Here is a 14,532-nt window from a genome sequence, read left to right on the forward strand (position 1 = left end):
CAGGGCTCACCCAAACAGAACACCTCCACAGTCCACAATCACCACCATGCTCATCGCAAGACTTCACTGCTGGGGACAAGCCTCATCCAGAAATGAACCTGTTAAAACTCAAGTATGTAGGTTTTGTGACAACTCTCCAGGTTCTCATAGAGTTGGGAATAGGCTACCTCCCCCTAGCTCCTTGTATTTCCAGAAGCTTTAGTACTCACACTAATGCCCCAAACCAACCACCTAGTTAAAATTTTAACCCAGCTGTATCACCCCATTCAAAATTTTGGAATTCCTGGATGTAAGATAACATTGATTTGTCTTTTCTGCCTTGCCACAGGGAGTTTAGGTTTATTGGTTTGCTCCCATCACAGTGCTCCTGAGGCACTCGCATTCCTCTGTGTTTATTTGTAACCTCTTTGTTCTCTGCTTCCCCAACCAGTCAATCACCTTTATCTCCTAATCAGACTGTCAACTTGTAAATATTGCTTTTCTTTTCTCCTTATGTCCTTTGCATAATTATTTCAGAGCTATGTCCTTTCTGTCGAAAGGACACATCTTTCGGGCACATCTCCGGGCACATCTCTTTGATTCCACTGTTCTTCCTGCATTAACATATGCCTCAGAGACCTGGGCCCTACGCAAACAAGATGAGAACGCTATTCAGGTCTCCCAAAGAAGAATAGAAAGAGCTATGCTTGGAATATCACGTTTCACTCAAATGAGAGAAAGAATCCGGAGTTCTGACATCCGTCGACGATCAAGGATCAGGGACGCTGTCTCATTTGCCAAGGTGTCGAAAATCAGATGGGCTGGTCACGTAATGAGATTTAAAGACGACTGCTGGACTAGAGCTGTTACCGACTGGATTCCACGGGATGTCAAAAGACCACGTGGCCGCCCACCTACCAGATGGTCAGACTTCTTCGTCAAGATCATGAACGATGGGGTTGAGGCCCTTCATGTTCCCGGAGCGAACAGATGCCATTGGGCTACACTAGCACGTGACAGGGACAAATGGAGACGTTACTGGCGCCCGCTCGAGCAAATCGATGACTAACGGGAAGTTAAGTGATAAGTGATAAGTGATGTCCTTTCTGTATAGACACAGGAGGACAGTTAATGCTATGCTTTTGTAACTCGCAAAGTTAATTGACTAAATAATATTCACTCCAGGGCATCTGTTTCCTCGACTTAAGCCTCAGTTGCCATTACTTCCTAGCACCCCAAAAGCAGGGTCCCGACAAGGGACTGGATGGACCCATGGGCAAGCTGTGAGCTACCCTAGCATCGAAATGGGCAGGCCAAAGCACCATAATACTTAACTATAAGTTAAGAGCATGTCATGGACAAATTCTGTCATGATCTAAAAAGTAACAACTAGATTAGGACCCTGCTAGGGTTAGGAAACATTAATCTGGCATGAGCATTGTAGTCCAGGATCTATAGCAAGATGTCCCCAGGAGAGCCAAGCTTAATGTATCTCTTACTGTGTCCACACAAAATGACTAATATAACTAATATAAAGGTAAAGGTAAAGGCCCTCCCGTTGATCGTCGATTTGCTCGAGCGGGCCCAGTAACGGCTCCATTGGAGACTTTGTTGTTACTGTGTCTGGCATATCGAATACTCTCGGTAGCTTGCCGGGCTCTCCGAGAGGGGCGGAGGAATCGAACTCGGGTCGGCCATGTTGGCCACGTGTAAGGCGAACGCCCTACTGGAGCGATAGCACAGCGGGTAGGGCGTTCGCCTTACACGCGGCCAACATGGCCGACCCGAGTTCGATTCCTCCGCCCCTCTCGGAGAGCCTGGCAAGCTACCGAGAGTATCTCACCCGCACGGCAGAGCCTGGCAAGCTCCCCGTGATGTATTCGATATGCCAGACACAGTAACAACAAAGTCTCCAATGGAGACGTTACTGGGCCCGCTCGAACAAATCGATGATCGACGGGAGGGCCTTTACATAACTAATATAGGAGTAGGATTAAGATGAATGTTTAAATGGCTAAAGGTTTAAATACACCCTAGGTGGTATTTCACTTTTGAGTGGATTTCCTGGCTGCAGGAGATCAGGAAGGGCTTTCATATGTTGGTTTTGCTACTGGATCTGGGTGTGATTGCTACCGCCAAGGTTTGGAGGGTGTGAGAGACTAGAGAGACCAGGATGGTGAGTCAGGCGCAGAGGCACTAGCAAGGGGGAGAGAAGAAGAAGAATGTAGAGGAGGAGAATGTAGGTGCGGGGGAGAGGATTCGAGAATCGGGGGATCAGGGAGGATCAAGGGGAATCCAGGAGAAGGAAAGAGTTTCGGGGAAGGAGAGTCAGAGGAGAATGGAGACGAGATTAGAATACACTGCAATTGATAACAACCAGCCTGGCCCTCATTTCCTCCTTTGTCCACCCATGGTATTGGCCGTCCCAGGTGGGGAAGTGATCTGAGGCCAACGAACGCAGGCAGTGAGAGAGAGCCATGGGCTTCATATTTGTTTTATACACATTTGGAGTCAATGAGTTTGAAGGCATAGGGACTAAAAAGTGCCTCATCCCAGTGGCTATAGTACACACATCCCGAGTTGAATTGTAGGCCTCTGGACAAACATCAGGCACTGTCCTCCTGAGAGCCTCCAAGCTGAACCCCCTTCCCTGCTCCTTACCCCAGCACTCCACCTGCCCACCACAATAAATCCTGCTTCTTAACAAAACAAATAAACAAAAAACTCTACATCACCGATATATCAGGAGTAGCACACCACATTGGATGGGATGTAAGGTAGAAGGAAACCAGTCTCAATTAACAAAAAATAAATACACAAGGCTTAGCCTATAACAACATGTTAGTAATCTCTTATACAATGACTTAATGACTCTATGGTGAGATATAGCAAGCTTCAGTAATTTTCTTCTATGGAAACATTTTTGATCATTTTTAGCAAATTATTTATAACAATATAAAATTGGAAATAATGGTGGTGAGATGGTGCAAATCTTATCAGATGAGGCAAACTAAGTACATTTGGATAAGTAACTTATATTACATATATAGATCTATATGTATATAAACACAATAAAATCTCACTGGAGAAAAGCAGAGAACAACATGTAAGTTCTTCTTGGACCTTGAAATGAAGTACTCATACAGATTATCAAAGGTGGGAGGATGGCGAGGGAGTTCCCGCTTCATAACTGATATCAGACTTTGGGTGATTTCATCTATCTCATCTCTTGCAAACAAACTGGAGATCTCGGAGGAAAAGACAAGAAAAGTCTTTATTTTAAGAGTTCACCACAGTCAAATCACTACTAATATCTGGTCCTTCTCACAACAACTTGTCATCATTTTCATATTTCCTTTCCGCAGCTGCACAGTCATATCCCTGACTGGCCAGAGATCATCAACATGAATCTTTTTTTTTTTGCACTGAGAAGCTTAACCAGAAAGAAAATATGTTTCCCTTTGCTTAGAAAGCTATCTCTCAAATGTGATCTCTGTACAGTTCCAAACATCTCTTTAGAAAGTCTAATGATGTCCTCTGCTCTTACAGCCTCAATGCAGACTCCAAAGAATTCAGCTAACTTGGGCAGCATTAAGCACCAATAAACAAAGCCGTGAAGGCAGAGTACATCCATCTAGACTTATCTTCAGGTGGTTATGCTTGCAGGGAAGCCCTTAGCTGGCACCTGGGAACATGAGTTTCGGAGTGTCTGTTGTTCCTTGGTACTTAGTCTCTTTAGGCAACACTTTGATATCTGGTGATAATATGCTTCCTTTTTGAGAGTCTGGAATTATGACTGAATGCTGAAACAGTGACAATCTAAACAATCTCTAGTAAAACGCTTGTGCTCTGAATCTCAAACAGAAATAAGGTGTACCAACTACCTGAACTTCTTTCCACAGACACATTCTCTATGGCTTCTGTAGTGAAAACAGAGGAAGCCCAAATACGGATTCCTCCAGACTCCAGTTGATACCTTTTACTGATCCAGCTGTGAATCTATACTGTATTACCAGAATCAATCTTAGCCATGAGGCAATTATAATGCTGAGTCTCACAAGACATTTTAATGAAGTTCCAAGCAATTATGTGGTGTTGGAAGTGCTGACAGTGTTGATACAATTGAAGCAGAAATAGTGATACAAATATCTACTCACCATCTACTGGAACTCTTTCAACCATTCATTCTATGGTTTCTGGCTCATCGATTCTGACTTTGTGTGTGTGTGTGTGTGTGTGTGTGTGTGTGTGTGTGTGTGTGTGTGGTGAGAGAGAGAGAGAAACAGACAGACAGAGACAGAGAGAGATTTATCATAAAATGAATTAGAGAACTTAACTGAACATAAGGAGCCACGTTTAAAAATGGTGAAAAGCTAGAAAACTAATCGAGAGGTAGGCAGTGTTATTTTCAGAGGAATTTAAAAATATCCACCAAATCACTTATATCAATAATTTTGAAATTGAAAAAGTATATTTAATGGTATGATTCGAGAAGTGCCTGTTTTTTCTATTCAAATATAACTTCAAATTATGAACCTTTTTTCTACTTTTGAGACTTACCTCCCCTGAAGACAGCAAGTTGTTAAGATATTCTAAAAAGGCTTCATCTTTTATTTCATTGTCAGTAAAGATGAAGGTTATGCCTTTCCCCTCAGCACCAGCAACTTTGTATAAAGATTTTAAATCATCTGTTAGATTAGTCACATTATAAGACCTAAAAAGGACAAGTTGGAGGAAACTTAAAATATGTATATATAGTCATAATTTCTCTAAGAGCACAAAATGGCCCACGGTAATTAAAGTCTACTCTACACCTGCTGCAAAAGATAGTGAGTAACAGTACTTGCTGGAAAACAGATTGGATGTGATTCAAAGCAAACTTGTACCATTTAACATGAAAAGCAAGAAATGGAGAATTTACCAGAAGTGATTCATGAAGAGTATCTGTGAATAAACTTTAATTTCCTGCAATCTGATAGTCTTCAGCAGCAGATGCCCTAGTGAACATATGTAAAATTCTAAAACTCATCTGAAATTTGGATGAGTTTGAATCACTAAGAAATTAAATTTGTGATAAATTATATATACTGGCAATTTTCACATTAAGGCATTCAGAGGAAGCTATGGTGGTGGGAGTGGAAGATGCATTTTACAATATGAAATAAACAACAGAAATCTTACAATTATGTGATAACAGATCATGAAAAATGAAGATTTTTTTCTGCTTCCTTTGGTTTCTCCTCCGCCCCTCTCGGAGAGCCCAGCTAGCTACCGAGAATATCTCACCCGCACGGCAGAGCCTGGCAAGCTACTCGTGACGGATTCAATATGCCAAACATAGTAACAACAAATCTCAAAAAAAAATGGAGATGTTACTGGGCCCGCTCGAGCAAATTGATGAACAATGGGAGGACAGTGTTTGTTGTTGTTGTTTGGTTTCTAATAAACATCTAAGCCACGAGAGGGTAATGTGATGTAATGGGTAAAAATAAAGGGAAGAAATTTAAAGTACACACAAATTCTGATGAGTAAGTTGGTAACAAGAACCATTAAAGACACGCACTTTAAAGTTTTTGCAGTCAAATAATAGAGAGTGTAGTGTAATGTAACACTCTAGAGAGTGTAGTGTAGTGTAACAGTCTCATGGAAAGACTCTGAGCACTGGAACAAGAAAGATCAGGGATCAAATCCCCGCTGTGCACTTTTAGAAAAGTTCCTTCACATTTCTCAACCTGTTTCTTCATATATGAACTGAAGTTAATAGTTAGTTACACAAGTTTTTCTGGTCATTAGAGATGCAGTAACTTACATACACTTATGTAAACAAATGCCAATATAAGCAAAATCTATTGGTTAAACATTCAGCACATCTATTCATGCTATTTTCCAAAGTTTGTACCTGTTGTTTCTTTGTTTTGTCACACATTGGTTCATGCTCACCATATTTAAAACTTTTTCATTACTATTCTTTTATGGAAATTCGTGACCAGTGATCTTTGCTATTCCATTGTATTTGTTTTTGCAGGTGCTTAGAATCACACCCACATAAAGTGGTGAGCTTTCTCAACAAATGTATATATACTCATTTCTCCACTTGAGTGACCCATTTCTCTAGCTTCCCTCTAGCCTCCCTAGTCCGTGGAACACAGGTTGCAATAGGACCAATTAATAACACTAAAATGACCACTAACTGTTCCAGTGAAGAGCTGATTTTCTCTTTTTTTATTATTATTTTTTTATGTGGGAGTACCGCTATTTATTCAGCCACTGATTAGGCTGATTGAATTTTGCATGAGCTCCACTGATTTTCTCTTATGAAAGACTCCAAGTGATTAAACTAAGAGAGGAAGACACATCAAAGTATAGATAGGTCAAAAACCAACCCACTTTTACCAAACGGTAATCACATTATGAATGAGAAGATACATTATCAAAAGTAATTAAACATGCTACTTCTGGAGGGTATGGTGCCGCCAGCAGGTCAGTCTGTACCTGTGAGGCGAGTGCATCAGCAGACTGAAGGCACTGTCAGACTTTCAGATACCCCAAAATTGCTGCTGAGCCTTTGGCCAGAACCCAAAAACTTGGGGCAAAGTTTACCAAGAAAGTAAACGGCCAAAAGTTAGGTATGTGGGAGACACACCCACAAACCACCTCTGGCTCAGCTATATAATTGGAGGCATGGCCTCTCTGGTTCCTGATCGAACTGCTTAACGGCCATGATCCCAGAGATTCAGAAATGAATCTTGGAACCCAGCGGTTTTTGGCGGAAATGTGTCCTGTTCCTGCAGTAGTTACTGGTGCTGGGCCACTCCAAGTGGGAATAGATTTCATGCCTTGGCCTGTTTCCTTTGGTGGCCCGGTGACCACCATCCTCCAGAGGCCACTGGACAGCCAGGCTTGGGCCTGCAGTGATAAGACATTTGGGGCCTCACCAGATGGGAGTGAAACCAGCCCTTTCCTCTCCATCCCAGAGAGACCCCGAGTCGCTGCCTACAAATGGCCTCTGTGACTCCTGATCAAGCTAATTAATGGCCATGATCCCAGAGACTCAGAAACAAATCTGAAAACCCAGTGCTTTTGGCAGAAATGCATCTGGATCACATACAAGGTGGCAGCCTCCTCAGAGCTTATTGGAAAGCCAGATATGAGCCGGCGGTGATGAGGCAACTGCAGTCTCATAGGAAGGGGAGTAGTGCCGGCTCATCCTTCACACTCTACCGAGGTCACGAATTGCCACCCACGAGCAGCTCTCTGGCACGGCCATGGCTCCAGAGGCAAAAGGACTTATTCCAGATCCCGGCAACTTGTGGCAGAAAAGTGAATGGACCATGCATTAAACTACAGCGCCATGCCTCCTTGGGAGGGAAAGGGTGTTGCTCCCTCCTACCTTCCCTCCCTTACCCCCCCCCCCCCCCCAGCAGCAAAGTGGCCACCGTCTCAGAGCTTATAGGAAAGCCATGTATGAGCCGGTGGTGATGGGGCAACTACAGTCTCATGGGAAGGGGGGCAGTACCGACTCATCCTTCATGCCCTACCAAGGTCACGAGTTGCCACCCACGAGTGGGTCTCTAGCATAGCCATAACACCAGACACACAGAAACCAATCTCGTAATTATCTGGCTCTTTGCAGAAATCCAAAATCACGCGGCCACTATTGCGGCTGATGACATTATATGATTCTCATAACCAGCTATAGAAAACAAAGTATTTCACAATGCCTTTTCAGCAATTCTGATTGTTGGGGGGAAATTCTAAACAATAATGGTGCATCTTTTGTCGAAATACTGAATGTAATCAATGTAGAGAAGAGTTAAGTGGAAATCATCTGCCTCACAGGCATTGGGAGGGGTGGGGGATACATTGGGGTTGTTGGTGGTGAAAAATTAGTACTGGTGAAGGTAGAGGTGTTTTATCATTGTATGACCGAGACTTAAACCTGAAACCTTAGTAACTTTTCCCACAGTGATTCAATATGTAAATATAAGAAGAAAAAAATAAATAAAATTATGGGAAAAAAAGTAAGGTAGAGTTCATGCCCAATTCAATCAGCTAATCAGTGGCTGAATAAATAGCAGTACTCCTACATAAAAAAATGCTACTTCTGTGAATATCCAAACAGCAAGTGTCAAGAAGTAACTGCTGATAGAGATACAATCTGGAATGTTTGCTTACAATGGGTTTACTGATGTTTAAAGCCTATTATTGAGATCTACTGTTCAGAAAAATAATTTCTTTAGAATCTTACTGTGCATTAAGTCGATAAGACAGCTCAATGGACTGAGTCATGGCTTCACATGTGGGAGACTCTGGTTTGATTCCATAGTCACACAGAACAACCAGGAGCTACCCAAAAACACAGCATCAGGAAGAGTCCCCAAACACTGCGGGCTGTAGTCTCCAAAAACAAACAAAGGAATTCCGCCAAGTGCCCACCCAACTAGCTGCACCTCTCAACAGGTCTGTGCCTGCTTCTGCCTGCCCCCTCCCCACCGAGACCCGTGCCCCTCGACACCAGCCGCCGGGACCCCGGCCTGGGGGCACCTTCCTTCACTTCTGCTGCACCCACCCAACGAGCCACCGCTACTCTCAACAAGTCCATGTACTAACATGCGGACTGGCTGGGAGTGTGGCTTCCACTGTAGAGAGCATGGTCGCCTCAAAAGTGGGCGTGGCCTTCTGTGTGGCTGGAAGCCGGCAGTAGCCCTTATATTTCCCACTCCCAGCACTCTCAACTCACATCACCTAATTCTGTGGAAAAGTCCTGGCCGCTTCAAACACAATACAACAATAATCCACCGGCCTCCTCCAATTCCAAGAAAAGACCAGTGTACACAAGAAGGCTGTACAAACCCAATATAAAAGAGTACCTCCTCCAATGCTTCACTAGATGCCTAACATAAGCCACAATATAATATCTGAGAGGAAGGACATATTCTAGAAGGGGAGAAGGGTGACCATCATAAACCAACCTTATTCAGAATCCTTTCTGCAATAAGAGGGAACGGTGCTAGTGAACTTCATGGTTTTACCTCTATACAACCACAACAGCATGAGGAAACAACACAAATCTTCACTACGAGGAGAGAACGAAGAAAAGAGTCCTGAATACTCAACAGGCATTACCCACAAATACGATCTCTCCAATAAAGGATTCCAAGATGAAATGCTGAGGATGTTCAAGAAATTCAAAGAATCAATGGAGCAGAAACCCAAAAAATTAAAGGAAGAAATGAAAGAAACAATGGAATGGATAGTCGAGAAAATCCAGGAAGAAATGAGAGCAGAAATAAGAAAGTTACAAAAAGAAGTATCACAAAAATTCAGTAGATGAAACTAAAAACTCAGTGGGTGCCCTCGGCAGTAGAGTGACTACAGATGAAAACAGAATTAGTGAGCTTGAAGATGAGCAGCAGAAATCATACAAGCAAAACGAACAGTGGGAAAAGACCTGAAAATAGCTCTAAGGCAAATTGGAGAACTAGGGGATGACTTCAAGAGGAACAACATTAGAATCATCAGAGTACCAGAAGGACAGGAAGGCAATTTCAGTGAAACAGCTACAGTTAAAGAAATAATTCCTGAAAAGTTCCCAGGGTTAGAGAATGAAGGCATCTAGATCCAAGGAGCCAGAAGAGTGCCCGCTAAGAGAAACCCTAACAAAAACACTCCAAGGCATATCATAGTCAGAATGATGGAGGCCATGGATAGAGACACAATAATGCAATCAGCAAGATCAAAGAAGGAAATCACATACAATGGAGCACCGCTTAGATTTACAGCAGACTTATCAGAGGAAACCCTCCAAAGCCTAAGGCAATGGTGGGATATAGTGAAAAAACTCAATGAAATGAAAACCTCGCCAAGAATACTTTATCTGGCTAAATTCTCACTCAAACTCAAAAGAGCGATACACCATTTTGTGGAAAAACAACAGCTCAGGAACTTCATAGACTCAAAACCAAACCTAAAAGAAGTAATAATACATAATGAAATACTATGCAGCAGTTAGGAAAAATGAAGTCATGAAATTCACATATAAATGGATGGACATGGAGAATATCATTCTGAGTGAAATGAGTCAGAAGGAGAACCCTCTTGAGTGCTGACATAGAATGACAGGACTCATATGTGGTCTCATTAAATAAATTATTATAATAATTTATGTAGTATATAAATATTTATATCATATTTAATTTAATTAATTCAATTAAAATATTATATAAATATAAATATATTCACTGTCACTGTCCTCCCGTTGTTCATTGATTTTGCTCGAACAGGCCCAGTAACATTGTGAGACTTGTTACTGTGTTTAGCATATCAAATACATCACAGGTAGCTTGCCAGGCTTTGCTGTGAGGGCAAGATACTCTCGGTAGCTTGCTGGGCTCTCCGAGAGGGGCGGAGGAATTGAACTCAGGTCGTCCATGTTGGCTGCGTGCAAGGCAAACACCCTACCCGCTGTGCTATCGCTCAAGCCCATAAATACATTATATTATGTTATATATTATAATAATAATACAATAAAACATATTATGAGACTAATACAGTAGAAACAAGGATGGGAGGATTGGTCTATGGACAGAAACCTGCCTCACGTGCAGGAGGAAAATGCAGTTGGGTTAGAGATGGGATCACCATGACAAAGATAGTTTGAAATGATCAAACTGGGTGAGAACTGCATTCTGTATGTAAGTAAAGGAAGAATCAGGATTACCTCTCAGTATCAGTATTGCAAACTGTAATGCCAATAGGAGAGAAAGGAAAAAAGGAAAGTGCCTTTGAGAGAGGCAGGTTTGGGGTGGGGTGGAAACATTGTTGGTGGAAAATATACACTGATCGATTGACGGATGGGTGTAGGAACATTGCATGACTGAAACTCGATGATGTACAGCTTTGTAAGTGTGTTCGCATGGTGATTCAAATTTTAAAAATTAACAAAAAAATTTACCAAGGCTATGTTGAGTTGAGTGTAATAAGAAAGAAAGGAACAGAAAGGAAACCTCATCAGGGAAGAAGTTTCAACACACAGATCTCTACAAAGAACAATAGGGAGAGGCTGGGAGGTGAAACAGTAGAAAAATATAAGCAATAACCTTACTGAGGGCTGGAGCGATAGCACAGCGGTAGGGCATTTGCCTTGCACGCAGCCAACATGGCTGACCCAAGTTCGATTCCTCCGCCCCTCACGGAGAGCCCGGCAAGCTACCGAGAGTATCTCGCCCGCACGGCAGAGCCTGGCAAGCTACCCGTGACGTATTCAATATGCCAAACACAGTAAAAACAAAGTCTCCAATGGAGACGTTACTGGGCACGCTCGAGCAAATCGATGAACAACGGGAGGACAGTGTCAGTGACAACCTTACTGTAGATTCCATGAGAAAATTAAGAACAGTCAGGCTAAGCAGATTCATCAGTCTTAATTATTTCAGCAGACTCTGAATCACAAATATTGTTCCTAGTTGACTGTTAGTCAGATCTGGAATAAGGAAGGCAGAGGAACATTGATGCTGCATAAAGCCATAAAGCATCAGTGAACAGTTTAGAATATGAGCTTTATATTTTTATTTTATATTCAAAGGTGTTTGGGGCTAGTCCTAAACTATCTCAAAGACTTGACTAGCCCCAGAGGTGCTGTATATCCTTGGTCATCCCAGTCCTAGATGCCAAAGCATCAAAAAATACAGAAATAATAATGCAGAACTAAGAACACCTGCCTTATTTTAAGGCTCTTTGTTTCTGACTATAATTACTGTAACACTCTTTACCCCAGACCACAAACTCAGCTTCCTATAGGAATCAGGCAGGTGATGCCAAGGAGTAAAGCAGGACTGGGGGAGGGGGGGTCACTGGCAAATTGCAGGATTGCTATGCTGCATCTGTCTAGTTTTGCTATCGCTATGCGACAGCTGTGTGGCTCTAACTACCCCAAAATGTAGATCCAGTGCACTTGGAGTTTCCAGTTATCTACAAAGCAGTCAGGAACATGTTTGTTTTTCACATAAAATTTCATGATCTTTAAATGGGGACAACTGATTAAATTTAACAAAATGAATCAATGTATTTGATTTTTCTGCTCTCATAAATTGTATCTGATTAATTTTCTATTTGGCAGCAGCGTGTTGATTGCGGGAGGGGGTAAGGATCAATTAAAAAGTGATCTAAAACACACATATGTAGCATTGAAATAACTAGATGAGAGAATGCAATAATTTTAAGGAGGGATATCTTTATCACCCTTAACCTCAGAGTATAGTGAGGAGAAGGAAGAAATAGAGTGGAGGAGGGGAGAAAAGACAGATGAGAAGCAATGCGGGCAAGGGTGAAGGGAATTCAGTTTTGTTGGTGGTGTTTAGAAATGGTAGAGCTAAGTGTCCAAACTGAAAAATCAACAAGAATGAAATAGTAAGACCCAAATTTAACAACTGAACATTAAAAGGTGCTGTCCTGGCAGCGATGCCCACCTTCCCTGGCTCATCCCCGAGGACTCACACACTGACCCTGCTTCACTGAATCCCAACTGAATCTCCCAGGAAATGGACTCCCAGCAGCTAAACCTTGTGGAATCACCGGGCCCTGCAGCTGAAAATTTGAGAAAGCCCGTGGGAGGCAGGTGGGCCAAATACCTGCCCAGCTGAAGCTCTGGCAGAGCACCCTCACCCGGCTGATGCAGCCACACCAAGGGCTCAACTCCACCACTTCATCAATACTCTCTGCAGAGATACCAGTCTGCGAATAATTTCAGTTTCCCAGTGCCCAGGGTGAGAAGTCTGGTGTTTTCATTTGGAGTCGGGGAGGGCAGCCTCTTCTCAACTCCGACACTTACAACAGTCCCAGAAGCAATGCCCACCACCCCACTCACAGCTGGCACCACATCAACTCTGTCCCAGACCATTTGGTCATATATGCGACCATGCAACACCTCCTAAAGCAACAAACAGCTTAATAAATTCTTAGACAAGCACTCAGCAATCCTGCTATCAGATACAATAAGTTCACATAAATTGATTTTCTGTATCTATTGATTTAAATATTGCATCTTTGTTATCTCATCAATGTTAATTCTAGAATTGTATCAACAGCTGTGATTTCTTCCTCCATTAAAATTTTTAAAAAGAAAGACAAAATTGAAGCAGAAAAATAAACAGCGATGAATTTTCCTTTAAAAAATAAAATAAAAGGCGCTGTCACGAGTTCAGACTGAGGGAGTGAACCTGGGAACATAGGCCCTGAAGGCCCATGAGCTATGTGGCACAACATTTAGAATTGTCCAGGTAATCCCAGATGCTGCAAGGCCTCAGCAATGCTGCATTTTCAGGCCCTCAACTTGAACTGTTGGTCTGTTTGGTTGAGATTGGTTGGGAGGAAACCCTAGGTATCCTGAGCACTACTCAGAAGGCTCCCCCATATTCCCTCCCCCAATATAAAGAACGTATAAACAGATATAAAAACCCATACTTCTAAAATAATATACAGTTGTTATAAGCCAAAGTGTCCTCAAAATATGAACAATAAAAACAAACTACCCACAAATAAAAAAAGTATATAGAAAAGATCAAATACATCAGATAAAAAAAACTATTCAGTACTGCTTATAAGTTATGGGCTGAAGCGATAGCACAGAGTTAGGGCGTTTGCCTTGTGCGTGGCCAGCCCAGCCGAGTCAAGTTCAATTCCTCTGGCCCTCTTGGAGAGCCCGGGAAGCTACCAAGAGTATCTCGCCCACATGGCAGAGCTTGGCAAGCTACCCGTGACATATTCAATATGCTAAACACAGTAAGAACAAGTCTCACAATGGAGACATTACTGGGCCTGCTCGAGCAAAACGTTGAAAAATGGGAGGACAGTGCTACTTATAAGTTATAAATAACTTATAGAGAAATATATTATTATGCTTTGTTTGTCATACCTGGTTAAAGTTATCTGGAATATTTGATATCCAGCTATAAAAGATGCTAATCTTGACAGACTCTGTTTTCCGGACCCGCCAACACCCACCAGCAATGCATTTCCACAGGATGTTCGAATGATTCGAGAAATCTGTTTGAAATAAAATTCTTTCTATTTGAAAATAGAATTAAACTGCTTACGTTTTTTTTGGCTAAAAGAGTCCAACTTATTGTAATCTTCTAACTACAAATAAAGCATTTCCTTTAATCATATTATCTCAAAATTCTAAAACTTAAAGTTTCATGTTGACTGATTTAAGTTATCTCCTTGTCTACCTATATTTACATCATGAAAAATAACAGGCTTTCCCAAAGTCTCTTTCAAAGCAATTCAATATACCCGTGTGTGTGTGTGTGTATGTGTGTGTGTGTGTGTGTATGAAAGAAAGAGAGAGAGAAAATTATTTTTAAATTTAATGTATGGGAAGTTCCTCTTTCCAATCTGCAGAAAGAAGTTTAAAATTATTTGCTTGGGGTCTGAGAGATACCCAAAGGAGTGGAACACATAATTTGTATAATCAAGGCCAAGAATTCAAGCCCCGGCACTGCTTACCTTCTCTCTCCAACCCATCTCAACACAGAACTATCAGGCTTGTCTCCA

General features: G+C 42.0%; 1 protein-coding gene across 1 annotated transcript in view; it reads right to left on the reverse strand.

Annotated features, from left to right (window-relative positions):
* Nucleotides 1–14,532, reverse strand: part of DNAH8 (dynein axonemal heavy chain 8) — a 438,788-nt gene that overhangs the window by 140,228 nt on the left and 284,028 nt on the right. The window contains 3 exon segments of the mRNA XM_056137311.1: nt 3,063–3,227; nt 4,540–4,693; nt 13,892–14,022. Coding sequence (XP_055993286.1) covers nt 3,063–3,227; nt 4,540–4,693; nt 13,892–14,022 — 450 coding nt within the window.

Source organism: Sorex fumeus, unplaced genomic scaffold, assembly GCF_029834395.1.
Source record: "Sorex fumeus unplaced genomic scaffold, SorFum_2.1 ptg000123l, whole genome shotgun sequence".
NCBI lineage: Eukaryota > Metazoa > Chordata > Mammalia > Eulipotyphla > Soricidae > Sorex > Sorex fumeus.